General features: G+C 45.7%; 1 protein-coding gene across 3 annotated transcripts in view; it reads left to right on the forward strand.

The window, feature by feature from the left end:
* Positions 1 to 25,625, forward strand: part of LOC144770435 (sulfotransferase 2B1-like) — a 548,547-nt gene that overhangs the window by 266,619 nt on the left and 256,303 nt on the right. For all 3 annotated transcript variants that reach the window (XR_013598895.1, XM_078654947.1, XM_078654946.1), the window contains exon 4: positions 18,750 to 18,876. Coding sequence is in view for 2 of the 3 variants with exons in the window: in XM_078654947.1 (XP_078511073.1) it covers positions 18,750 to 18,876 (127 nt within the window). In the remaining variant the exon portion in view is untranslated. The remainder of the gene's footprint in view (positions 1 to 18,749; positions 18,877 to 25,625) is intronic.

Below are 25,625 nucleotides of genomic sequence, written 5' to 3' on the forward strand. Positions count from 1 at the left end.
GTTTGAAAACCATTGATATATGTCATTGTAAATTGCAATTTGAAGATAGCACCCTTTCCACTGCCCCTTCAAATTCCAATATGAAGTAAGATGCAGAACCCCTTTTGTCAATCATGAAGGTTAACAACAAAAACACTACGGTAGGGGGGGACCTAGGGGAAGTTTACAGACCAAGCTCTGGATACAATCCCCAAGAAAGCCTATAAACAACAACGGTACCAGAGGGTCTCAAAGGGTATGCCCAGAAGAAATAGAAAGCCAACCAATCCCTAGGAACCAAAGGGATGCGTCACAGAAAATTCTCAGCAGGATGAGAAAAATACCCATCAGTCACCATACGGATCCGCCCTTCATCATTTGGGATTTTATCCGTACCACCCGTCTGAGAAGCTCAGTGCCACACATAGAGGTCAACCCGGTGGTAAGGGGGTTCCTCAGAAGGTATAGGCAATGACAGTGTGGTATTCCACTCGATGTTTATGAGTGGCCAGAGACATGGGACTGGGGTGTGCAGTGCTAGAAAAAGTGAAGGAGTGAGAAAACCAAAAGGGAGTGTGTTAAAATTGGTTTGAAAAAAGCACTTGACAACAATTTTATTCGGTGTGTGCTTAACATACCAAGGTTAAAAATCAATGCAACCTAAGGCTGTCTAATTATGTAGACCACCTGAGGTAGAAATGGTCAACTAGTTTCTGCAATTCTGGGACTATTGTGTCCTTGCATTCATCAGGACCGAAAAACAATTAAAACTACTGCACCAAGTGAACTAAGTAAAGTAAAGGGTGACACCAGGATAACAAAAACAAGTGCACAAGGTCACCTGAATGCTCCGGGTGCCCTTACAGTCTGTGTTGATCACTCGATCTGTAAGGTAGACTGACCTCACCCCACCTGGCAGCGGCTCAGGGGAAGATGAAGCACCGCTCTATCCGTCGGTACTCCAGGGCCGGCGTCCTCCCCAGTCGGCCAGGACGCCGGCCCTGGAGTACCGACGGAATTGCAGAAACTAGTTGACCATTTCTACCTCAGGTGGTCTACATAATTAGACAGCCTTAGGTTGCATTGATTTTTAACCTTGGTATGTTAAGCACACACCGAATAAAATTGTTGTCAAGTGCTTTTTTCAAACCAATTTTAACACACTCCCTTTTGGTTTTCTCACTCCTTCACTTTTTCTAGCACTGCACACCCCAGTCCCATGTCTCTGGCCACTCATAAACATCGAGTGGAATACCACACTGTCATTGCCTATACCAATCCAATCCAAAAATTCTTTATTTCGGCCACATGGGCCATAAAAGAAGCAATAAAATACAATACAGATAAAAGACAATATATACAATAAAAACCCAACTGAACCTGCAGTCTTTTTTGGGAAGCATGGTAGAGGAAATTTAGCCAGACATTTTCTTCCTAATTATCCATGCTGCCATTAAGAATTTGGAGACCGCGAACACAATGTGGCCCTGGGTATTAGTTTTCAGCACCCTGTAGGCTTGTAGGTAGTTGTTGAAGCCCAAGTTTCGACATAAAGGAGCTAGCCAACGCCTCCTCGGGCTCCAATAAGCTTGGCAACAAAACATTATGTGCAAGTCATCTTCTTCCCTAACTTTACAGCATGGGCAAAGCTTGTCGCCCCCTAGCGACCACTTATGGGTAAAGACTTTAGTAGGGAGCGTGCCAAACCTCCATTGCAGGAAGAGTTTCCTCGCCAGAAGGGGATGGATAAAATCCATAAAAAGTTCAAAAAGATAGGAATTTTTGGATGCAATAAAACGATCCGTCAGGGTGCCACTGTCATGTGCGCTGTCCATGTCAGCAAGGGTTTTATTCTTGTAGAGCTGTGCCAGGGTTTTACGTGGGATCCTTCTACAGGCCTGGGCAGGGTCATCCCAGAGGTCTGGCAAGTTCAGGCTGGAACACTCCGATTTGATGAGCGCCAGCCAAGGGATCTTACCGTTAACATCCAGCCTCAGGACATGTATAAGGTCCTGTCTGTAGTGGTGCAGCTCCTCAGTTGACCATAACCGGTGCCAGTACTTCACCGGCTTCGACCGTAGATCCTCTACGATTGACGGGAGGCCCAGGTCAAGTCTGAGGGGGAGGAGAGGTGTGCCTTGCGGGAGAGCAAGAAGACGTCGAAGGAAACAATTTTCCACCCCTGCCATGGCCTTCCCAGCTTTGTGGCCCCACAGCTCGCTGCCATACAAGGCAGCTGCCTTCGCCTGGGTCCTATACGTTTCCAGAGCCGGGCTAACAGGCTTAAAGGTGGACTTGTTGGATACCCTCAGGAGTGCACCCGATATCTGAGAGAGTTTCAGCCTAGATCTTGCCACCTGGGAATCCCAAGTCAAATTTTCTTGGAGTGAGACCCCCAGGTATGTAAAGGTAGAAACCCTTTCCAGGCTGGTTCCCCCCAGTTTTGGATTGGGTCTGGTCCTGGCCGGTGGGTTGAAGATCATGAACTTAGTTTTCTCCGTGTTCACCTCCAACCCATGCTGTCTACAGAAGTGGCCAAAGCCATCCACTATCCTCTGGATCCCCATCGGAGATTTGGAAAGAAGGAGGGTGTCGTCGGCAAACATAATTGCCGGAACCCTCCTTCCTGCCAGAACCGGGGCATCGTTGTCCCCGACAGCGTCAAGGTGTTCAATGACGCTGTTGATGTACAGACAGAAAAGTGTCGGAGCCAAGACACAGCCCTGTCTGACACCTCGGCGGACCGGGAATTTCCCTGAGGGCCTGCCATTCCTCCCACACCTCACTACCGCAAAGTTGTTCTCATGCAGTCTAATGATGATACCAAGGAGATGGGGGGGAACTCCCAGCTTCTGCAATACCTCCCATAACTTCCCCCTCGGGACGAGATCAAAGGCTGACCTCAGATCCACGAAGACCATGTACAGTCGACCTCCCTCTAGCGTTACCGTCTTCCAGTACAGAAGAAGGAGGCGAAAGATTTGGTCCATGGTCGACGTGTTCTTTCTGAAGCCAGCCTGTAGAGGGCTCAAGATGTCATTGGCCTCGACCCAATCTAGGAGATGATCCAGAATGAGGCGCGCAAAGATCTTTTGGGGCACATCTATAAGGCTTATAGGCCTGTAATTGGAAGGGAGCAGAGTGGAGCCCTTCTTGTGGATGGGCACAATCTCTGCCCCCAGCCACGACCCAGGGATCGCCATACCTCCAAGGATGGCATTAAATAGAACAAGAAGGTATGGGCCCCAGATGTCCGGATGGTGCCTAAATAGATCCCCGGGTAACCTGTCCAGGCCTGGCGCCTTCCCCACTGCTAGCCGTTCTATGGCAAGCTCCACTTCCCCCAGGGAAAGTTCCATTCCGAGCTCCCTAGTACCCAAAGACAGATGCAGCTCCGCGGCCGAACAGGAACTGGCGTCTAGGTAGAGAGCCCCAAAGTGGGACTCCCATACTTCAGGGGCTATATTAGGCTCAATTGCTTTGGCTAGTTCCCCTGACCCATTGTTTACAAGGGCCCAGAATTGCCGGGGGTCCCTGGATTTGAGGGCATCGTAGAGGTCATGCCAGTGCTTCCAGTCCCACTCGGCCCTTGCAGCCGCCAACACTGATTTGTGGTGGTTCCTTAGGTCACGCACTTTGGCCTTGTCTAACCCCTCCTTTATGGCTGCAATAAGGTCAGATTTTGCTGCCCTGCAGTCTGGGGTGTACCAGGTGGGGAGGGGAGTCCTTTTCTTTCGAATTGGGACCTCCGGATGAAATATCTCGGCCAAGTCCCTCACTAAGACCTGATGGACATTTCCCAGTTTCTCACCGTAGTCAGCAGTTCTTGGTTCGTTCAGGAGAGCCTCCACCTCCATAAGGCTTGGGAGCGCCAACTCATATAGTTTCTTAATGGACTCTTCCGACCTCACAAGCTTTCCCCACTTGACTCGACGCCTGTTTGTGGTCAGAAGTAAGTCCCCCATTTCGGCCCCTTGGCCAGCTGGGGATGGGACCGTCAGGGGCGATGGGCACACAATATTTAAGCGAAGGGCGTTGTGGTCGCTGTCTGACCTCTTAATAACCCTAAAATCCAACACTTTAGGCCAAAGTGAGATGTCCACCATAATGTAGTCCAGCCTCGACTCGTGGCCCCTCCTATTGAAAGTGCACACCGAGGGGGTGTCGGAAGGAGTACGACCATTACACGCCCTCAGCGCGCTATTCAAGGTAAGGGACAGGAGTTGCAAGGCTAGAGGGGACCAAGCTTTAGGGTGGGGAGAAGAAGAGGGTGGAACCCCCCAATGGTCATCCTCAGCCGTAAGAGCACCATCAAGTAGGCCTTCCAGGGGCTCGAAGTGGCAATTGAAGTCTCCTCCAAGTACCACCTTGTAATCACCCGGAAGTTGGCCCAGGAAGGAAGCCAGATCATTTAAGGTGGGTGATTCACTCGGCGGGGCAACCGGGCGCGAGTAAACGTTGACAATGGCCCACGGAGTTGTGCCAGGCCAAGTGAGCCTCACACACTGGATGTCCTGCGAACCCGTACATACTTGCTCCGCCTGACACCCAATGTGACTCGCAATCCAGATTGCCAAACCACCAGATGGCCTCCCCCTCCCAGCCCATTTAGCAGGGATTTCAAATACTTCAAACCCTCTCTTAACATGAGCGGCCCTCGCCCAGGTCTCCTGAAGGAGAAGGATATCAGATCCACCTACCAGGGAGTCCCAGTCAAGAGAGCCCTCCTTGTTCGCAATTCCCGCCACGTTCCAGGAGAGAATTCTCAATCCTGGATCAGGTGGCAGGCTGCCCTGGTCTCCAACATGAGAATGCGCGGTAGCCATGGGGAAGCCGACATCTAAGGCGCCAGTTCCGGTGACAGCGGCGGCAGCACAGGGAGCCTGCTCTGCCGTCCCTGTTTGCGGATTATGGACTGGCCCGATATCCAGAGGGGGACTCAGCTGGCACAAATTGTCGATTGTATCAGGCCCGCGCTCATTAACGACCTGGGGCCGGGTTAGTTCCAACAAAGGGGTCACCCCTAAACCCACAGGGCCTTGCACCACATCCCCCCTATTCTCAGGGCAAGACACGATTAGCCTAGTTTGTGGTCAATCGACCTGATCCAGACAGGAAAACCTATTATGATGTGTAAAGTTTGCCTGCACAATTGATAGGGGAGGCCTTGGTCTGTAACGGGAGCCATCTACTGCAAAGCCCACCCTAGTCCATCCCCTCTCACTCTCTCCCACTGTGTTGATACCACTAGGATAAAAGTAAGAAAGGGGTACGAGTTCTATTGCGGACTTGTCAGGCCTTACAAGCCAGTTGCAGATGTAATTTGCAACATGTGGGCTCCTAAAGCTTAGGACAATGCAGTCCCCTGACCTGTTCTTTCTGGTCGGGCCGATCCACGGGATCCTCCTTACCATCAGAACCTCACCCTTCAAGTTTGGGGGCAGCGGTCTGTTGATATTGAGCCAGCTTACAACCTTGTTACGTAGGGAGTCTTGTGACTCTCTACCATCACCCGCTAGCTCAGGAACTCCCACCATGATTGCCGTGTATGGAACGGCTTCTGGCGGCAGATTGACCACCCTGCGTCTGTCTGGGGGAGGAACACCACCATCACTTGGGGCATTTTTTGGACCCATTGTTACCCCTGTCTGCGGCACAGGCCGCGGCACAGGGGGTGGCTTAGATCTCCTAGGAGCCGGAACAGGTGGACCAGGTACTAGTGGTAGCAAAGTGAGCGTCTGGGGGATAGACGCACCATTTGCACTAGGCACTACCCTGCTACAAGCCTGAGGTAATGTGGAAAGAGGTAAACTATTCCCTATTACTTCCCTGGTGGTTACAAGAACGTTAGAAGCTACACCAGGGCTACTCCTAGCGAGAACATTTTCCCGGGACTGGAGTAGGTTCTCTATAGCCTCTAATCATTGCCTATACCTTCTGAGGAACCCCCTTACCACCGGGTTGACCTCTATGTGTGGCACCGAGCTTCTCAGACGGGTGGTACGGATAAAATCCCAAATGATGAAGGGCGGATCCGTATGGTGACTGATGGGTATTTTTCTCATCCTGCTGAGAATCATGAAGGTTATACACAACTCTAAAAAGGGGTTTTGCAGTAGCAACCACTGTGATGCTGCAAATTGTAAGCTTTATGACCACAACATCCTTTTGTATTTGAGGGCCCTAGTTATTTAGACAAAGCAGGATGTGCAGTGAAAGGAATGACGTTACAAATGAGTAGTGCCTTTAATGCTCTGGAAATGCTAGGATCTACAATCTCTCTCTCTACCTCTCTCTCTCTACCTCTTTCTCTCTACCTTTCTCTCTACCTCTCTCTCTCTACCTCTCTCTACGTATCTCTCTCTTTACCTCTACCTCTCTCTCTACAACTCTCTCTACACCTCTCTACCTCTCGCTATCTCTCTCTCTACCTCTCTCTCTCTACCTCTCTCTCTCTACCTCTCTCTCTACCTCTCTCTCTCTACCTCTCTCTCTCTCTACCTCTCTCTCTACCTCTCGCTCTACCGCTCTCTCTACCTCTCTCTACCACTCTCTCTCCACCTCTCTCTCTCTACCTCTCTATCACTACCTCTCTACCTCTACCTCTCTCTGCCTCTCTCTCTCTACCTCTCTCTCTCTACCTCTCTCTCCCTACCTCTCTCTCTATCTCTCTCTCTCTACCTCTCTCTCTACGTCTCTCTCTATGTCTCTCTTTACCTCTACCCCTCTACCTACCTCTCTACACCTCTCTACACCTCTCTACCTCTCACTATTTCTCTCTCTCTCTCTCTCTCTCTACCTCTGTCTCTCTCTACCTCTCTCTCTACCTCTACCTCTCTCTCTTCCTCTCTCTCTCTACCTCTCTCTCTACCTCTCTCTACACCTCTCACTCTACCTCTCTCTCTACCTCTCTCTACCTCTCTCTCTCCACCTCTCCCTCTCTACCTCTCTACCACTACCTCTCTACCTCTACCTCTCTCTCTACCTCTCTCTCTCTCTACCTCTACCTCTCTCTCTCTACCTCTTTTTCTCTACCTCTACCTCTCTCTCACTACCTCTCTCTCACTACCTCTCTCTCTACCTCTCTACCTCTACCTCTACCTCTCTCTCTACCTCTCTACCTCTACCTCTACCTCTCTCTCTACCTCTCTCTCTACCTCTCTCTCTCTCCCTCTCTCTCCCTACCTCTCCCTCTCTCTCCCTACCTCTCCCTCTCTCCCTGCCTCTACCGCTCGCTCTCTACTTCTCTCTACCTCTCTCTCTACCTCTCTCTCTCTACCACTCTCTCTCTCTCTCTCTCGACCTGTACCTCTCTACCTCTCTCTCTCTCTACTGCTCTCTCTCTCTACCTCTACCTCTCTCTCTACCTCTCTCTACCTCTCTCTCTCTACCCCTCTCTCTCTCTACCTCTCTCTACCTCTCTCTCTCTACCTCTCTCTACCTCTCTCTCTCCCTACCTCTCTCCCTACCTCTCTCCCTACCTATCTCCCTACCTCTCTCCCTACCTCTCTCACTCTACCTCTCTCTCTCTACCTCTCTCTCTACCGCTCTCTCTAACCCTCTCTCTAACCCTCTCTCTCTACCTCTCTCTCTACCTCTCTCTCTTCCTCTCCCTCTTCCTCTCCCTCTTGCTCTCCCTCTCTACCTCTCTCTCTCTCTACCTCTCTCTCTCTACCTCTCTCTCTCTCCCTCTCTACCTCTCCCTCTACCACTCTCTCTCTACCTCTACCTCTCTACCTCTACCTCTCTACCTCTACCTCTACCTCTACCTCTCTCCCTCTCTCCCCCTCTCTCTCTCTATCTCCCTCTACCTTTACCTCTCCCTCTCTACCTCTCTCTCTACCTCTCTCTCTACCCCTCTCTACCTCTCTCTCTACCTCTCTTTCTTCCTCTCTCTCTTCCTCTCTCTCTCCACCTCTCTCTCCACCTCTCTCTATACCTCTCTCGCTACCTCTTTATCTCTTTACCTCTCTCACCCTCTCTACCTCTCCCACCCTCTCTCTACCTCTACCTCTCTACATCTACCTCTCTACCTCTACCTCTCTCTCTACCTTTCTCCCTCTACCTCTCTCTCTCTCTCTCTCTCTCTACCTCTATCTCTATACCTCTCTCTCTACCTTTACACCTCTACCTCTCTCTCTACTGCTCTCTCTCTCCCTACCTCTACCTCTACCTCTTTCTACCTCTTTTTACCTCTCTACCTCTCTCTCTCTACCTCTCTCTCTCTCTCTCTACTTCTCTCTACCTCTGTCTCTCTGTCTCTCTACACCTCTCTCTCTCTACCTCTCTCTACCTCTCTACACCGGTCTACCTCTCAACCAGTTGAATTCCGGGAAGCCCAAACCATCAGTATTTCAAATCTGCGCATGAAACGTGCGTAGGATGAGCCGTGCAGCTCAGAAAGGGATGTTATTTTTACATCATTTGTATTTAATAGAATTGGGAAGCAGGAGAGCAGTCTCACAGTTGAGATAGGGATTAACATACACTGGTGACAGCTTTTGAATTGGCTTTAAAACCATTCAAAGATGGCTGCAGCATCTACGTGGGATGTGGTGGACTAAGTGGCAGCCGGAGCCATATAGCACTGCTTGTCATTTAAAAAATAAAACAGCATTGACATAGCCAATAGGTCTCCCCTTTGGGACCTTATAAGTGTTTAGTTGTCTAGTACAATATCCTTGGTGCAACAACTTCAAGTGTTGCATGGCTAAACACTTATAAGGTCCCAAAGGCGAGACCTATTGGCTATGCCAGTGCTTGTTTGTTTTTTCCTCTGTTTCATTGTGGTTGCCAGGTAATCTGCTGTGAAGCCTCACATGATTTTTCTCCCACCCCATGGGTTTCTTTGTTTATTTAAGCTCTTTGTCTTATTAGATTGTTTTATTTGTTTATTTAATACTTGTGCTCAATCATGTCGGAGGATGGTGATGAAGTAAAAATGTTGCCCCCCCCTGGAAAAATTTCTGCGGACGCCCATGATGCCCACTGCTAACTTTAACTATCCATCACGCATATGCTTGTATTTGTGTGTTTTTTGTGGATAGATGAATGCACATGTGTCAGTTTATCAATGAATGGATGCATTAGTGCAAAGATTAATGAGGTCATGTATGATGTGTTTTAGGAGGGCCAAAATTCACAAGTGACTAAAGATACACTTTCTGTTTTTGTTAGATCCTATAGATTTGGGTGGTTCTTGTTCATCATTTTTAATGTATTTTTATTTGCTATTTTGTAGACAAAAACATGGCGGGTGTCCACAGACAACAGTCACGGTTTAGTCTTTCTTCCTCCCGGGGAGGGGGTAAATTGGGCATTTACACCAATCTGCCTTCTGAGGGGACAGACTGCCCACTAGACGCCAGGGACTGCAGATTTGAAGTATTTCTGGGAGAACCTCTGGGCCTGTGCTCCCACCACCTCAGGACCCATTGTATGTCCTGCTACCTGGGGGATGAGGGGGTGGGACTCGATGTGGGTATTCACCCCAGTCTGATACAAGCGGAGACTACAGTATTTCTTTGGGGAGATCAACCCCCCTCCCGGGGCATAGGCCCATACTAGACAAACCAAACTTAATTGATGCTAAATAGTAGAGCCAAAACAGAAGTGCTACTCGTAGGGTTGGGTCACAATCTTTGTTCTTTATACAATCGCCTGAAACCACAAACCTTTTACATTTCAGATCAAATTTACCAATACTCTGTGGAACCTATGTATTATTACTCCTCCAGCACACTTCTTCCCAAATTATCAAACGCAAACTGCTTTTCTTCTAGCAGAGATCACACTTGCTGTCCTATATCTTGATTCCAGAGGAGATGGATGCTTGTAGTTAGCTAGCAGAAACTAGTAGAAAGAACAACATACCAGATGTCAGTGAGGTACTTAATACTATGAAGTGATACAGGAAGCATCTCGTTTTCAGCCAGCAACCTTATACCATGTTCACAAGATATACACTGAAGCAATCTGGATAAGCCTGCAGCATCTTCTATGAACACAGGGACATGCATCTGAATTTCATTGGCACAGGACTCTATTAAACATGCTACAAGCATCTCTAGATTTGATAGAGTAAAAACGGTATGAATATGGTAAAAGACGGTCAGTGTCAATCAGAGGTGCTTATGGCCCTCTAGAATAGCTCCAGTGTAACTCTTTGTGAATAAGGCCAAGAGCAAGTCCACCAAAAAAGGTTACTGGTATTATGGCTGAATTAATCTCAGCTACTGGGTATTATTCTGGGTCAAATGTACAGCATGGCAAGAAATACACGCTTCAAGGTTTTTCTCTGAGGCCATCTACAACAATTAGTTTCAAAAGTTTTCAAAAGTCACCTACAGACATCTTCCTTCTTAGGAAATGTCAGCAAAGAGGAGCTGATTATTTTGATAGAAGAAATTTCAGACAAATACTACAATGTACCAGAGAAAAATACTACAGCTTCTGATGCATTTCTAATAAACGTAAGTAATATTGTGTTTAATAAACCACCAATACATTGCTATTTTTTTGTAAAAGGAAAACACATTGTAAACTAATGAAACATTACATATGTAAGTAAAATATAGTGTGTCGTACATTCGATAATTAGTGCACTCTATATACCAGCCTATCATCATCTTAATAATAACAGCAGCACATCACAGAATTTCATGTATCAACAGCAATTTGTAGTCTTCGTAGACTTTGTGAAGAAGTGTATAGTGTGCAGCAGGAGTGTTCTGGTAGAAAAGAATTTGTCTATGTTTGACCATATGTGAAGAAGTATGTTGTGTTGAACGTGGTAGAATGCTTTCTGATAAAGGAGATGTGTGTGTCAGTGTGTGAAGTAGTTTGACCTCTGCTAGTAGAGATTGAGTCTGTGAGCAGAAGTAATGTTATTTGCTCTACTTCCAAGTCCAATCAAGGGGTATACTGACCCTCAAGAGGTCCTACCAAAAATACTGCAAAACTGCAGTCCCCGGTGTCTAGTGGGCAGTCTGTCCCCTCACACGGGCAGATTGGTGTAAATGCCCAATTTACCCCCTACCCCGGGAGGAAGATAGACTGGTTTGTCAAGTGTGCTGTGTGTTTCAACCCTCTTTTTTGGTATTAAGTTGGAAAAATCATAATCAGGGCTTTTAATATGAACATAGATTATCTACCATCATTGTTGTAATGGAACATCAATCAGCGTTTTAACCCATGATTTTGCCAGAAAAAGAGGCCAGATAAGAATGTTAAATAGGCGTAGAGATAGTGGTGAGTCTTGAGTCAAGCATCACTTTACCTTCAATTTGGATGATTGAAAAGGAGGGATCTTTACCCTTAGTGTGCTGCCCGATGAGTAAGTACCTTTTCAGCTTGACCTACACAGTGTCCTCCAACCTCAGTCTAGAGAACATAAGAAGGTTGAAACCCACTGCGTTTAGTGCTGCCTACAGCTATAGCAGGATCAGATGGAGAGATCGCCTTCATATGCAGTGCTTACCACATCATCAAGCTGTGACACCTATACAAATTCTGTGCCATGGAAAGGAAAGGAGTGTGATTGACGTGCCTTTTTTTATAATGGGAGTCCAAAAATGTATACTTTTTTTGATCACACTAAATGAGGTGATTGTGTCTTTCAGAGTGCTATTTCAAGTCAGGAGCGTATCTTGGTCAAAAAGATTGGGTGGTTAAAGTTAAAAAAGTGTTTAAGTAACATTTCAGTTGCCTATGATTTGAGTGCTTGGGTACGTTTACTTGCGTTCTTCACAAATATTGTACTACTACTACTACTACTACTAATAATAATAATAATGATAATAATAATATTATACACTTAGCTCAACTGAAAGTTTTGGTATTGAAAAAACATCACCACTGAGACTGCCAGCTTGGTGATTTTTTTTTTAGAAGTAATTTTTTTTAATGAAGGCAGAACGCAGTCATGTTTTAGTTTTATTTATTTATTATTCATTAGTCTTTCTTCCTCCCAGGTGAGACCTGGTGAAGTTTGTAACAAAACAACACTGTCTGAACTGGAAAATATTTGAACAAGGCAATTCAAATATTAGTATGCATCACAAGGAGCGGAAAGAAGGGAGACCAGAACCAAATAGGTAAGGTGAAAAGATATTATTTGTAGGTAGTTGTGGCAGCCCTACAGCACAATTTAATTTACAGTGACCATACCGCATAGGTGTGCACTGAACGGGCTAGTGACAGTTACCGCAGCAGTGACACAGGGGTGAAGAACACAGAGTGAATGTTGAAAGATAAGAACAATTGATAATATGGTCAATAAAACAATGCAAATATATGCAGTGTCGGTATTTTTGATTTGGGATAAACAGATTAACCACAACAGTTCCAAAGTTCTATGCTGGGTAATCGATGGCGTTTCAACCTGATCAATTTCAGGTCATCATCAGGACAGAGGTCACTAATTCCAAAGTAGTGCTGTGGACCACACCATCATATGGTGAGAATGCATCACCACTAGAAGAAAAAGGCGCACACAACAAATATGCACACATTTTAGTGAAAAAAAAATCCAAAATCTGTGGGGAATCACAAATTCCTACCACCCAGAGTTCACCTACTTGTCCCGATAAAAACACTGCCCCCACACGTGTGGCTGACCCTAACACTCGCAACACAAAAGGCCCAGAATGTAACACGGAGAAATTAGCAAGAGGAGTAGAAGCATTGTTTGGGCCCAGGTTGGACGGCTACCAAGAAAAATCTACCAAGCTTAGACATTTCTGAAAAACTAGACACCCCGCGAAGTCCAAGGTGGTGGTGGATCTTACAAAGGTTTCTTACCCACAATGCCCAGTAAATCTCAAACTTTGCCTAAAATCGTTTATCTTCCTTCCATTTCTGTGATGTAAACTTGCTGAATCCGCCAGCATCTAAACAATTCCTACGCTCAGCTTTCCCCCCACTTGTTCTGATATAAACACTACCTCACCGGTATTTAGTTTTTAAAAATGTGCGGGTTTGGTAGGTTTGCCTGGATGCCGGCATAGTTAGAGCTCAAATTCCACAGCCGCCAACACTGGAGAAAAAGGTAAGATTTTTTGTTTGATCACTCCACATTGAATTTTGAGCCTTTTCTCGTCATGAGGTCTACACCTAGTCACACAAGTGAGGTGTTTTCAGCATAGTAACACCATTTTTGCTGATGACATGTTTAGGAAAAAAAGAAGACACTTTTTGTGGAGCACTTTTCCCCCCAAAAAACAAACATTTAGCTATAATTTGGCTATTTTCTCAGTCCATTCCAGGGGAATCCACAAACCCTGTATACCTATACAACTCACATGATGTTGTGAAAAAAGGACTTCAAACAGACAAAAAAAACACTCATCAATGAAGCGGGCTAAGCAGTTAACAGAATAAAACAGAACAGGGCACATCACAATAGTCAAAAATGAGCACAAAATCATCACATTGTATGAATGCAGCACAAAAAACAGAGTAATGCATCACCACCAGAGGAAAAAGGTGCTCACAAGAAATATGAACACATTTTCTTGCCTTATGTCACTACCTCTAGAACCCTGTTTTCGTAATATAATAGTAAATTGTGTTTGGAACAGGAACTGCCTTGACTTATCACCAAACATCTCAAGTAGCACCAGTAAAAAAGGTTTTTGAGGGAACTCTGAAAGATAAAACAAACACGGAAATAGAGAAAACAATAATTTTCTTCATTTATGTGTTTCTTTACTTGCTCAACTGATTGGTTTGTAGCTGCCCTACATTTTGTATTTCAAGAAATGGGCAGCAAATTTGTAAAAGTTCTATTTATTGAACAATCAAACAAATTAAAATGTGGTGACATTAGACACTGTAGCTAGTAAGGAAACACAATAACAGCCATCTACAAAGACCATAAAAGTCGGACACATTCCATAATTGGACCATTACAGCAGTGTTTCACAGGTCGATAGTTAAAGCAACAACATCAACATTACTAAGCATCATCAGTCTCATCCAGAGGTTCATAGATACCTCCCCTATACTCATTCCACTTACCCCATAATCTAACCCATGTATTTGGGAACCCCTTCCCACATATACCAACATCTCTGCCAACATGCACCAATCCATGTCTTTTTTTCAGTCCCCAAGACTTGGGCTCAATTCAAATCTCATAGATAAACTGCGTACCCCTAAACCTGGGGTGATGTCCTCTGGTCCCTGCCTGTGTCCCTGCACATAGGGTTGATAATTTTCTTTTGCAATTCAGTTCCTTTATGTTTTTTGTTTTTAATTAATTGAGCGACATTTATAATCTCTTCAGTGTGCACTTTATTCCATTATTCCATCTTTTTTAATTCTTTCCCATATTTTCCATTATTCCATTATTCCAATGCATTTCCGCTTACCCATTAAGCCTTCATCAGGGAATAGATCTAAAACAAAATGCATCCGTTTGTACACGAGGTAACATTAATAATAAACAATAAGTTGAGATGGTATATTTATTTAAAGAGTTTTTATATTTAAAGAGTTTTATATAGCGCTGGCTAGACCTGGAGGAATCAGAGCGCTTTACATGAGAATCAACAATGTAACATAAAAAGTTCAACAATTACACAATACATCCCCCCAAAATAGGCAATACAATTAGGAGAGGAGAGAAAGGAGAGAGAAAAGTAGTGGAGGTGAGAAAGGGAGGAAAAGGGAAGAGACAATACAGAGAGACGGATAGAAGTTTGTCTAAAGACAAGTGCTGCATGCACTTATCATGATCGTGATATTATAACACTGATGTATATTTTCGGTTGGTGCAACATAGTGACATAATCATAGCAATTGAAACTGAAGCGTGCTCTCCTATAGGTTACTCGTGAATCATAGTGTTGCATGCGCCCGAGAGGTAGCGCACATTATTAGACCATGCTGCCTATCTGGTGTCATGCCGTGAGCGGTGTATAAGAAGTGAAAAACAGGCTGTGTAAAAAAAGTTTAACAAACAAAAGCTCATGTGATTCAATGTCATGTGCACCCGTGACATTTCCATTTTGTGTCTTCCAATACGGAAACCGCATTTACTATCAAAAAACTGCACTTACTATCAAAAAAGATGTCTCAGCTATTTCAATCGGGGGACATCTCAGCCGTGTCAGAGTGTTTCCCCTGTGATCGCTCAGCTATTTCAATCGGGGGTCATCTCAGCCTTGTCAGAGTGTTTCCCGGGTGATATCTTGTGTACAAGTGGACCGGATATATATCTTAATGTCGGAAGTGATTAAAGTGCCATAAAAATAAATGGTGGACTATAGACGCCATTTTGAAGGGATTTCTTCGCAATGTAGCGAGTCAGCCACAATTCTACCCTATCATTTATTCCAAATGGCTTTAGAGTCTCTAGTGTATAAATCCAAAAGTTCTCTCTTCTTAGTAGTTGTTGGGTATTGTCATCCCTTCTATGCAGGGAAAAACTTCCAAAATTACAAATCGGAGTTGGCTAACACTGTGCCCCATTTCCGTGCAGTGACATGCCACTTTAGATTTTTTCAGATTTGTTTCTGATGTTTGATTTGTGTTCGTTTATTCTTGTTTTAATTTTTCTGGCTGGTTTTCCCACGTATACGTGGCCACAGGGCCATTTTAGTAAATAAATGACAGTCTTTGTGTCGCATGTTGCTTTTACTTTCAAATTGATACTGTTACCCTTTCTTGGATGTGTAATAGATGTTCCTCTTAGTATGTTGTTACAATTATTACAATTGTGACATGGGACTGTTCAGTTTTGTGTCACTATGGCTTGTATTGTACTTGATTTGAGGATTTCCCCCAGATTTTTCACACTCTGGCAGGCGAAGATTGGCATCTCTGAAAAAATGTTGTTAAAGTCTGTTTCTTGCTTTAATATTGGCCAATATCTTTTACTGATGTTTTGGAATAATTTGCTCTTGGTTGAATATTTAGATACTGCTACTATTCTGGTTTTTGTTTTTTTCGCACTTTGTTCTCTGGTTTTTAGATCACATCTTTGTTTGGCAGCTGTCAGTATCTCTTTGGGGTACTCCCTGTCTTTAAATCTTAACTCCATTTCCTTTATGCGTTGCTCTGCTGTTTTTGTTGTAGAGACTATTCGCTTGACTCTTAGCATCTGTGAAAATGGAAGGTGATTTTTAAGGCTTTCCTGGTGGAAGCTTTGGTAATGCAATAAATTGTTTCGATCCGTTGGTTTCCGGAAAAGATCTGTCTTGAATCCTTTGTCAGTTTTACTGATTTCCACATCTACGAAGTTTATAGTAGTTTCTTGTATCTCGCATGTAAATTGGATGCGATCATCTGTTTTGTTAAGATCCTCAATGGCTTGAGTTAGTGTAATCTTTGAACCGTTCCATACTAACAATACATCATCGATGTAACGCAGGATCATTTTTATATGTGTTTTCCATGGCTCTTTTGTCAATATATGTTCTTCTTCATATTGGGACATGAATAAATTTGCATAGGCCGGAGCTGCCGAATTTCCCATAGATGTACCAGTTTGTTGTTGGAAAAACTGTTCTTTCCACTTAAAATAACTGTGATACAGTGTAATTTCAAGTAGTTCCATGATGAACACCTTCATGCCCATTTCTAAGTCCGTTTGTAAAAGAGCATGTTCAACTGCTGGTCAGGGGGTCAGGAGAGTTATTAATTATGAATTAATTTGCAGTAGGTGAGCGAGATTGCCTGCCTCTGCATGTTGTCATCCTCAAGGTGGAAGGTCTCAGTTGGGGCCAACTGGTACTCCCTCTGCACCTCTGTCACCAAAGATCACTTCGACAGACCTATCAAATCCCGTTTATCAAGCCCTCTATGTGTAGCTAGGGTGTCTAACCACTTTATTCCACAAGGGGGTGACCTGTGTAATTTTGTCTCTCTACCCATGATGTGAAGTGCGGTTAGCCACAGAGTCACTATGTTAGCAGTAGGGTTAAGGGTAGGCACAGCCCAGGACCTCCTTAAAGTATATATGTTAGTGACTTGTGCCAATAGCCTGAGTATCTCTAGTATATGGTAAGCACCTGTATGATTTTTTCCAGGGAGTCGGTGGGGTCAGCAGAATTTTATCTGGCGTATCTTCCACTCTGCGGTCCATACCAGTCCTCTAATCGTAGCATTAGTTCTCCCCCACACTGTCAGTGGCTCCAGTAACTGGGCACAAATCAAGGGAGAAAGAGTTTAAGCCTGCCTTTTGCCTTGTTGCAGTGAAAACGAAGCTGACGTACCCCCATTCACTGCCACCTGGGCCAGTGGATCAGAATACAGGATCCGAATCCAAGACAGGAAATAAGGGCTGAATCCAAACTTTTCCAACACTGCATATATAAATGTATATGAAGGACCACTCTATTGTGTTGAAAGCCACAGGCATCCAGGGACAGTGTAATTGCGTCCTCTCAGATCAGCTCTGCTCAACCCAAGACATCATGTAAGCAACTCGGGCTAAGCGCTGTGCTCCTGCACCGCATAAAGTCAAACTGATTTGTATGGGCAAACTGGGCTAAACACTTGAATCAAACACTTGGCTAGAAGTTTGGCAAGTATTTTTTCTTTTTTGTTCAGTAACAAAATGGGCTTGTATGAGGCACATTCCTCAGATGTTTAGTCGTCCTTGTGGATCACCACTATAGTACCCACTTTTTGATCTCTCTGCAGTACACTGGCCTCTCGGCTTCCGAGGAACATGCCCGGGAGGCGGAGTGCCAATCCTGGGGTTGCAAGTTTATATCATACTAAGTGGAGTCTATTGGGCTCCTACTGCTTTACAGCAATTAAGAGCGCTTATTGCGTATGCCACCTCCTCCTTCTGGGCAGCTCTTTAGATTTTCCTATTGATTTTCTTATTGCTGTATGTTAATTGAACTCACAGTCACAGTTTAAGACAAACAAACAGTGCTCATTATTTCAGTCAGAAATACTGTAATTGTAGTATTGGCAACACTAAAACCTGACAAATTGCTTCACTAACATGAGTTAAGCAAGGTAGGAAAGGGTTCAACAATATACCACCATTGATGAGCCAAACTCGGGCCTGGGGAAAAGTGAAGACTGGAGGTATGCCTTTAACTGAATAATGCAGCGTGTCACAGGATGATGTAGACTGGTAAGGAAGAATGGAGGTATCAGGAAAGGAAACAGGGGCGGTTGCTGTGAAATAAAAGTAGTGGGGTAGCGCAGGAGAAAGGAAGGGGCAGCGTAGAGGGTAAATAAAAAATAAATAAATACAAAAGAACTTACCTGCTGGCTGCCAACTTGGTGCTCATCTGCACATCTCCTGTCGACTCCCGGCAGTCCATGCAAGGTTCCCAGTCTGCTATGCCAATCATGGTGCTGCTCTCATGCTGGTAATGCATGGGAGCAGCTCTATTTTTGGTGTGAGCGGGCTGGTTTAACACTCAGTTAGGGCCTAGGAGCCTCTACTTGTTCTCCACCCAGCTGTGCAGCAGAGCTCAGGTTGGAGTGGCCTTAGTGTGCATGACGGTTTGGCTGTCCTATTTCTTGAGGAATGGTAGGTCATGAAATTGCAATTTGATGATACAGAAAATTCCATGTGAATAAAAAAAAAGATCATATGTGCAGTGGGATATTGGAGCTCAGTGCCTGTCACTTTAAAGGATTCAAATAAACTATTGTTGAACCCTATTTCAAAACAAGCTAGAATATAAAAGTGCAATATATTTTTCTTCTAATGTGAAAGTCTGACATGTAAATTGTTATGCTTTTAAGATATTGGTGTTCCTTTTGTTCTCATAACTGTTATCATGTCTTATGTTTAGGTTATTTACACTGTGAGAGACCCAAGAGATGCCCTGGTCTCTCTCTACTACTTTTCCAAAATGGCTCTCCTCTACAAAGACCCTGGGACCTTTGAACAGTTTTTTGAGCTCTTCCTTAAAGGGGAAGGTAAGTATCTGATGTATGTATATAAACAACCTATATTTTCAGGCTTGCTTTTTTCGGTTGCTTTGGAAAAAATGCATGGCAAAATGTCCTGCATTTACGATGGCACCTGCAGGGAGGATAGCAAACATTCCAACGTGCTAACAAGAAAAGGAGATAGCAGAGCTTTGCCTCTCTGCAATTGGCAACAAAAATCATCTCAACCAGACCAGTCTCCATTAGAATTATTGATACATTTTCAGTTCAGTACATTATGAATCATATATATCTCTGTGACTCCCTTTTCAAAGGTCTTGTTCAAGTCCATTTTAGTAGAATCAGCTCATCACCGTGCACCAAATTGTTTACACCATGTCTTGTCTCCTTCTCCATCTTCAAGAAAATGTATCTATAATGTTAAGATATCAACGACTTATACAGTAGATGCCGTTCTATTTAGAACTTCTGGCTACTCTTCAAGAGTCTGTTTTCTTTAACAATAGGTAGCATGTTTACTGTATGGCTGCCTCAATTTAATTTTTCTTATTTTTAATCTGCTAGCACCTTGATATTGCATGTAACTGAATGTAATGGATCTTTTTTGCATGGTACCAGTAGGAACCAACTCTGGGACTGTTTCACCTCTCACAGCAGTGACCGCTGCAGGTAAGAGCGCTGAGGTGGTGCAGCTAGGTGAGGGAGGATTTCAAGAGACTACTATGAGGGAAAATTGAATAAATCATACATTTTCCCTCATGGTTGTCTCTCGAAATCCCCTCTCACCTGGCCTCACCACTCTGCAGTGGCCGCAGGTGACCTCTCATGTTTTCACATTGTTTATCGTGGAAGGATAGATGGGCAAAAATATGAAACATAGTCTTGTTTTTATTTCTGGTGGAAGTGTACACATTTATTTTTGGGGACTGAAATGTAATTTTACCCACTTTTCACCTGTACCTCATTTGCGTTAAGATGTCATGGCTTATCCAGTATAGATCGTCGTAAGAGGTCATAACACTCCTGAGGCGGAAGCCGGGAGCACGCTCGAAATTTTTTTAAACACTTATTTGCTGATACTTAAAATTGTTTTTACCTGTTCCCCACTCTCTTCAGGGCATACTCCCGCCCTAATCACTGCCAAAATTGTTGCGGAGCCGATCTTAACGCTGCCACGGCACAGAGATTTTCGCCGCCACTCTCCTGAGCCCCAGGCCACGCCCACGCCCTGAGGCCACGCCCCCTGCCGAAGCCGCTACATAAGGCGCGCTGATCCACAAGCTCGCAGTAAGAGGTCATAACACTCCTGAGGCGGAAGCCGGGAGCACGCTGACATTTTTTTTAAACACTTATTTGCTGATACTTAAAAATTGTTTTTACCTGTTCCTCACTCTCTTCAGGGCATACACCTGCCCTAATCACTGCCAAAATGGCCGCGCAGCCGATCTTAACGCTGCCACGGCACAGAGATTTTCGCTGCCATTCTCCTGAGCCGCAGGCCACGCCCACGGCCCTGAGGCCACGCCCCCTGCCGAACCCGCTACATAAGGCGCGCTGATCCACAAGCTCACAGTAAGAGGTCATAACTCCTGAGGCGGAAGCCGGGAGCACGCTCGAAATTTTTTTAAACACTTATTTGCTGATACGTAAAAATTGTTTTTACCTGTTCCTCACTCTCTTCAGGGCATACTCCCGTCCTAATCACTGCCAAAATCGCCGCGCAGCCGATCTTAATGCTGCCACGGCACAGAGATTTTCGCCGCCATTCTCCTGAGCCCCAGGCCACGCCCACGGCCCTGAGGCCACGCCCTCTCCTCTCTCATAAAAACAATGTGCCCTCCCCGGACGCGTGCAATGGGCGCGTCGCCTGCGCACCAAAGGCGCTCCAAAGGCAAGCCCGTCTGCGCCCGTCCGCGCCCGACCGGGCCCAGGGGCCAGCTAAGCCGCCTATCCTATCTCATACTCGGCTGACTCCCTTAGGGGCCTGCAACTCACCCACTTCACACCTTCTCCTTCCACCATTAGACGCATCGCCACAATGGGCATCACCCTGTCCGATCGATGCCCCACCAGTCAGGCCACTCTCCCCGCCAAAAGGGCCGAGAGGAATACTACCATCTGGGTGTTATATCTGAACACCCGCTCCCTGGTAAAACATCAAGCCGACATCTTTATTCTTCTATCTACCGAGAAGCCGGACGCACTCCTGCTCACTGAAACCTGGCTGACTGCAGAGCTGACATCCTGGCGGCCCTCCCCCCAGATTATTACATCCTTCACGCCGACCGTCTAGGTAATCGCCCTGGGGGTGGGGTGGCTGCCATAATATCCAAACGCCTCAATTTCATCTCCACATCTTCCCTCACCCTCTCGGGAGTGGACAATCTAATCTTCAGCTTAAAAACGGACATAGGAGCCTTAACACTCCTTCTCCTCTACCGACCTCCCCACCCTATGCCCTCTTTCGCGGCCACCTTGTCCGAACAGCTGATCAACCTACTCACCTCTAACCCCAGATTCGCCCTCTTCGGCGACTTCAACTACTGGTTCAACGACGCCAACGCCGGGCCCCATGCCACAGAGTTCTTCGAGGCTCTCACCAGCCTCAATCTAACTCAACAAATTACCTCGCCTGCCCACATTAAGGGCCACACCCTGGACCACATCTGGACTCAAAATCTAACTCTCTCCCTCCCATCCGTTTCCCCCTGCACCTGGTCAGACCATTACCTAATCGAAACCACCCTCACTGTCGCCGGCAGAACCCCCGCCCCTCTGATGGCGGGTGGCCTTTCACGCAAATGGAATTCTTACGACTCCCAAAGCTTCCTCGCGACTTTATCCGACACCCGGCTAGCCATCAACCCGCTTACCAATATTGACAAGTTGGAAAGCGACATTGGTACATGGCTTAAATCAGCCAGTGACCAATTTGCTCCCTTAACCAAATTCCCCCCGACTAGACACCACAACTCTCATAGATGGTTCACGGACGACCTCAAAAAAACTCAAATTGAAGGTACGCCAGCTGGAAAGGACATGGAGACGTAACTACGCTGAACCAGATAGACTGCAATACATCCTTGCCCGTAGAGATTACAAAATCACAATCTCCTCAGCTAAATCAGCCCACTTCTCCTATCGAATCTCATCTGCGGACAATAAATCAAAGGAAGTTTTTAAAATCATGAACGAACTCACTTCCGACGAGAGAATCCTCTCCGGTCAGACACCCACCCAAGGAACTTGCGACGCTCTCAATCTCTTTTTTATTGAGAAGATCAACAAAATCAAAGCCTCTATCCCCACCTCCCCTCAGACTACCGCTTCTGACATCCCCCCCCAACAATTCATCCGTCTTCACCGATTTCCCTACCCTCAACCCTGCCTCCTTAGCGGAGCTCGCGTCAAGGGTAAAATCGGGTTCTCCAAATGATGGCTGCCCTCCCTCGATCCTACGGAGCGTTTGTCACTCTCTCCCTGAATGCATCTTACCTCTGCTGAACGGCTCGCTCAGCACGGGTATTGTTCCCAGCACATTCAAAGTGGCCATCTTAGTCCCACTACTGAAGAAACCGGGCGCGGACCCTGCAGAATTGTCCAACTACCGCCCCATATCGCTTCTTCCCTACTTCTCCAAACTGATCGAAGCGCACGACACCCGATGCCTTTCCAACTTCGTCGAGACCGCATGCTACCTGGAACCCAATCAGGCTGGCTTCAGGCCAGCCTTTTCCACTGAGGCCGTCATCCTGGCTGTCCTTGACACGCTGAGGAGAAACGCTGACTCTGGGACCCTCCAGGTCCTCATACTCCTGGACCTATCGGCCGCGTTCGACACGGTCGACCACAACATCTTGCTTCACCGTGTCGAACAGGCTGGCATCCAGGGCCCTGCCCTCAGCTGGATTCAGTCTTTCCTGACTGGCAGAACACAAGCCGTCCGCTTGGGTCGCTACACAGCGCCCAAGACCCCCACTACCTGTGGAGTCCCCCAGGGCTCCTCCCTGTCACCTTTACTATTCAACCTTTACCTCCGGCCCTTGATCCACTCACTCCGAAACTGGGACATCACATTATATAACTATGATGAAGAATTGGAAATCATTTTTCCACTCAATTCCCCGACTGCTGTGGACAATTTTCATTCCGCCATGCTACACATTCAGGAGTGGATGAACTGCAACCAACTGAAACTAAATCCGGGAAAAACCGAGCTCCTTCTCCCGTGTTCCAGTCCCTCGTTTTGGGGAACCCAGTTCTGGCCCACTGAACTGGGCCTTCCACCTACCCCAGCGAAATCTGTAAAGAGCCTCGGCGTGACGATCGATGCTGAACTCTCCCTCCAATCTCAAGTTAGCACCGTGATCTCATCTTGTTCGTTCCAACTCCGAAAGATTCGGAAGGTCAGTCACTTACTCCCCCCAGCTGCTCCGACCCAAGTAATCATTTCTCTTGTGCTTTCCCGCCTGGACTTTTCCAACTCCCTATATCATGGACTCCCTAAAGCACTCCTCCACCGCCTCCAGGTAGTTTAGAACCAAGCAGCCCGCCTCATTTACAAAACGCCCAAATGGCAGTCGGCTAAACCCCTGCTGCACAAACTGCATTGGTTGCCCATAGAACAAAGAGTGGCTTTCAAACTGGGGTGCCTCACGTTCAAGGCTCTCCACTGCACTAGCCCCGCCTTCCTGACCTCACTCATCTATCCATACCGTCCAACTCGCAATCTACGCTCTGCTCATCTTCACACGCTTGTTGTACCCAAAACCAGAACCAACAAATTCGGTGGCCGCAGGTTTGCCCTCCTGGCCCCGAAGTTTTGGAATCCTCTCCCCCTGACTATCAAATCCAGCAGCTCCCTCCTTCATTTCAGGAAACTGCTAAAAACCTTCCTCTTCCCCCCACCCTGCTAAATCCCGCAACTTCCGCCTGTGTCCCACCTCCGTTCTATAGCGCCAGGAAACCCATGGTGTCAGCGCGCTCTACAAATATCACATAACATAACATAACATAACGTTACCTGCACTTGTTTACAGTTATGCATGACTCATGTAAGAACTACCAATGGTCTACCAATTGTCGAGCCGGAGCTTACTTACGATAGGAAATTATCACTGTTGCACTATCTTTTACCTACAAAATGGGATTTGTCAGTCTGCAATATCCTCATAAAACTCCTTATCCTGCAAAATATAATCCAATAGTGAATTCTAAGAGATATAAAACCTTAGATGGTGTTCTTGTTTTTGTTAAAAAGTAGATTTGTTTATATCTCCACTACTAAATTCAACAAAGAATGCATGGGGAAAAGCATTAAGTAAGAGATCCCTTTACTACTTCCTCTTTTACTTACTTTCAATTACCCCTTGGAACACCCTACCGATGAGGACATTTGTTGTGAATATTTTTGACAGGTTTTGTTTCAAGAAGATACATATATACATACCCCACATTGTTGTATTTGCTTTTCAAGTACCCTTGCTTCTTTGCCCCATCTATCTTTCTGTGGTTTATGTTTTATGACCTTTGTGATCCCAAGTTTCCAATGATCTTTGATCAAATACCTATATACCCCATTGGCACTGATGAGGAGCTAGAAAATGCTATGGCTTTGCACCCCCACTCATGGTGTGATACTTCACCCCATTCAGACAGTTTTGAAGAGCAGTGAAAATTCCAGTCTGGGTCACTCATTTCTTCAATGAGCCTCGGTCCACCACCATTCCATTAATCTCAGTACACCAAAAAGGCACAACTTCATCAATTGAGTGTGACACTCAGAGAGCTACATTTGTAGTGTTGGTCCATAGACATCAATTCATAGCCCATAGACGTCAAGGCAGTAGTACCGGTCTCCCAAATATGACTCACTGTTGGTGCATCCTGACCCCCCCACACACATCCCATAAGATTGCCAAAGTTTTCGTGCTCACAAATACATCTCATCTTGCAAACCAAACACCCATGCTTTCACATACCCTTTCCTGCAAGGGCATTGCAGCCTAACCAATCATTACCTATTCCTTTGATCCATATATCATAGTTTTCTGCCTAAGTCCTATTTCTGCCACATAGCTAATTTCTGCTTCCTAAAATTATGATCCCCACATAAAATGCCTTCCCCATCCTTTTGCATTCCATCTCCCCAACTACTTTTTCTTTACTATCAAAGCTATTTCTACCTTTCCAACCCCAACCATCCGAACTCCTGTGCGACTCTGAAGAAGCCATTATCTAGATTACTCCCAGCCACCATTGTGTTGCCCCCACCACTTTCCCCTTTCACCCTTTCACTCCAATTGCCTCTTTGTATTTAAAATCAGTTGCTAACTGAATGTTCCTGAAACAGCATCTCCTTTCCTTCATTTAACAACAAGGTACCACCTCCCTAATCACCACTTTGAATTTCATTCACATTATAACACTGAAAGATTATACATGACAGTAATAATGCCACCACTTACGCCTTCCAGCTGATCAAAAATTCTTCAGGTATTCCACTCACAATGACAAAAAGGTAAAAATCAGCTGTGCTAAAAAGACCATCTTATACATGTCACTTCTGGGCCTTAAATCACTTCCACATCATTTGTGTTAATTTCTGATTACAATCGTTCAACAATATCAATCTGGACACCCTCACCCGCGCCGCTTCCTCTAATCAATCGGCAACTTCGTATACACATTAGGGGTGGATGGAACTCATGAAATTTGACTCTGTAGAATTCTACAGAGTCACATAAAAACTCTGCAAGATTCCACAGAGTTCCGTC

This window comes from Lissotriton helveticus, chromosome 7, assembly GCF_964261635.1.
Source record: "Lissotriton helveticus chromosome 7, aLisHel1.1, whole genome shotgun sequence".
NCBI classification, from domain to species: domain Eukaryota; kingdom Metazoa; phylum Chordata; class Amphibia; order Caudata; family Salamandridae; genus Lissotriton; species Lissotriton helveticus.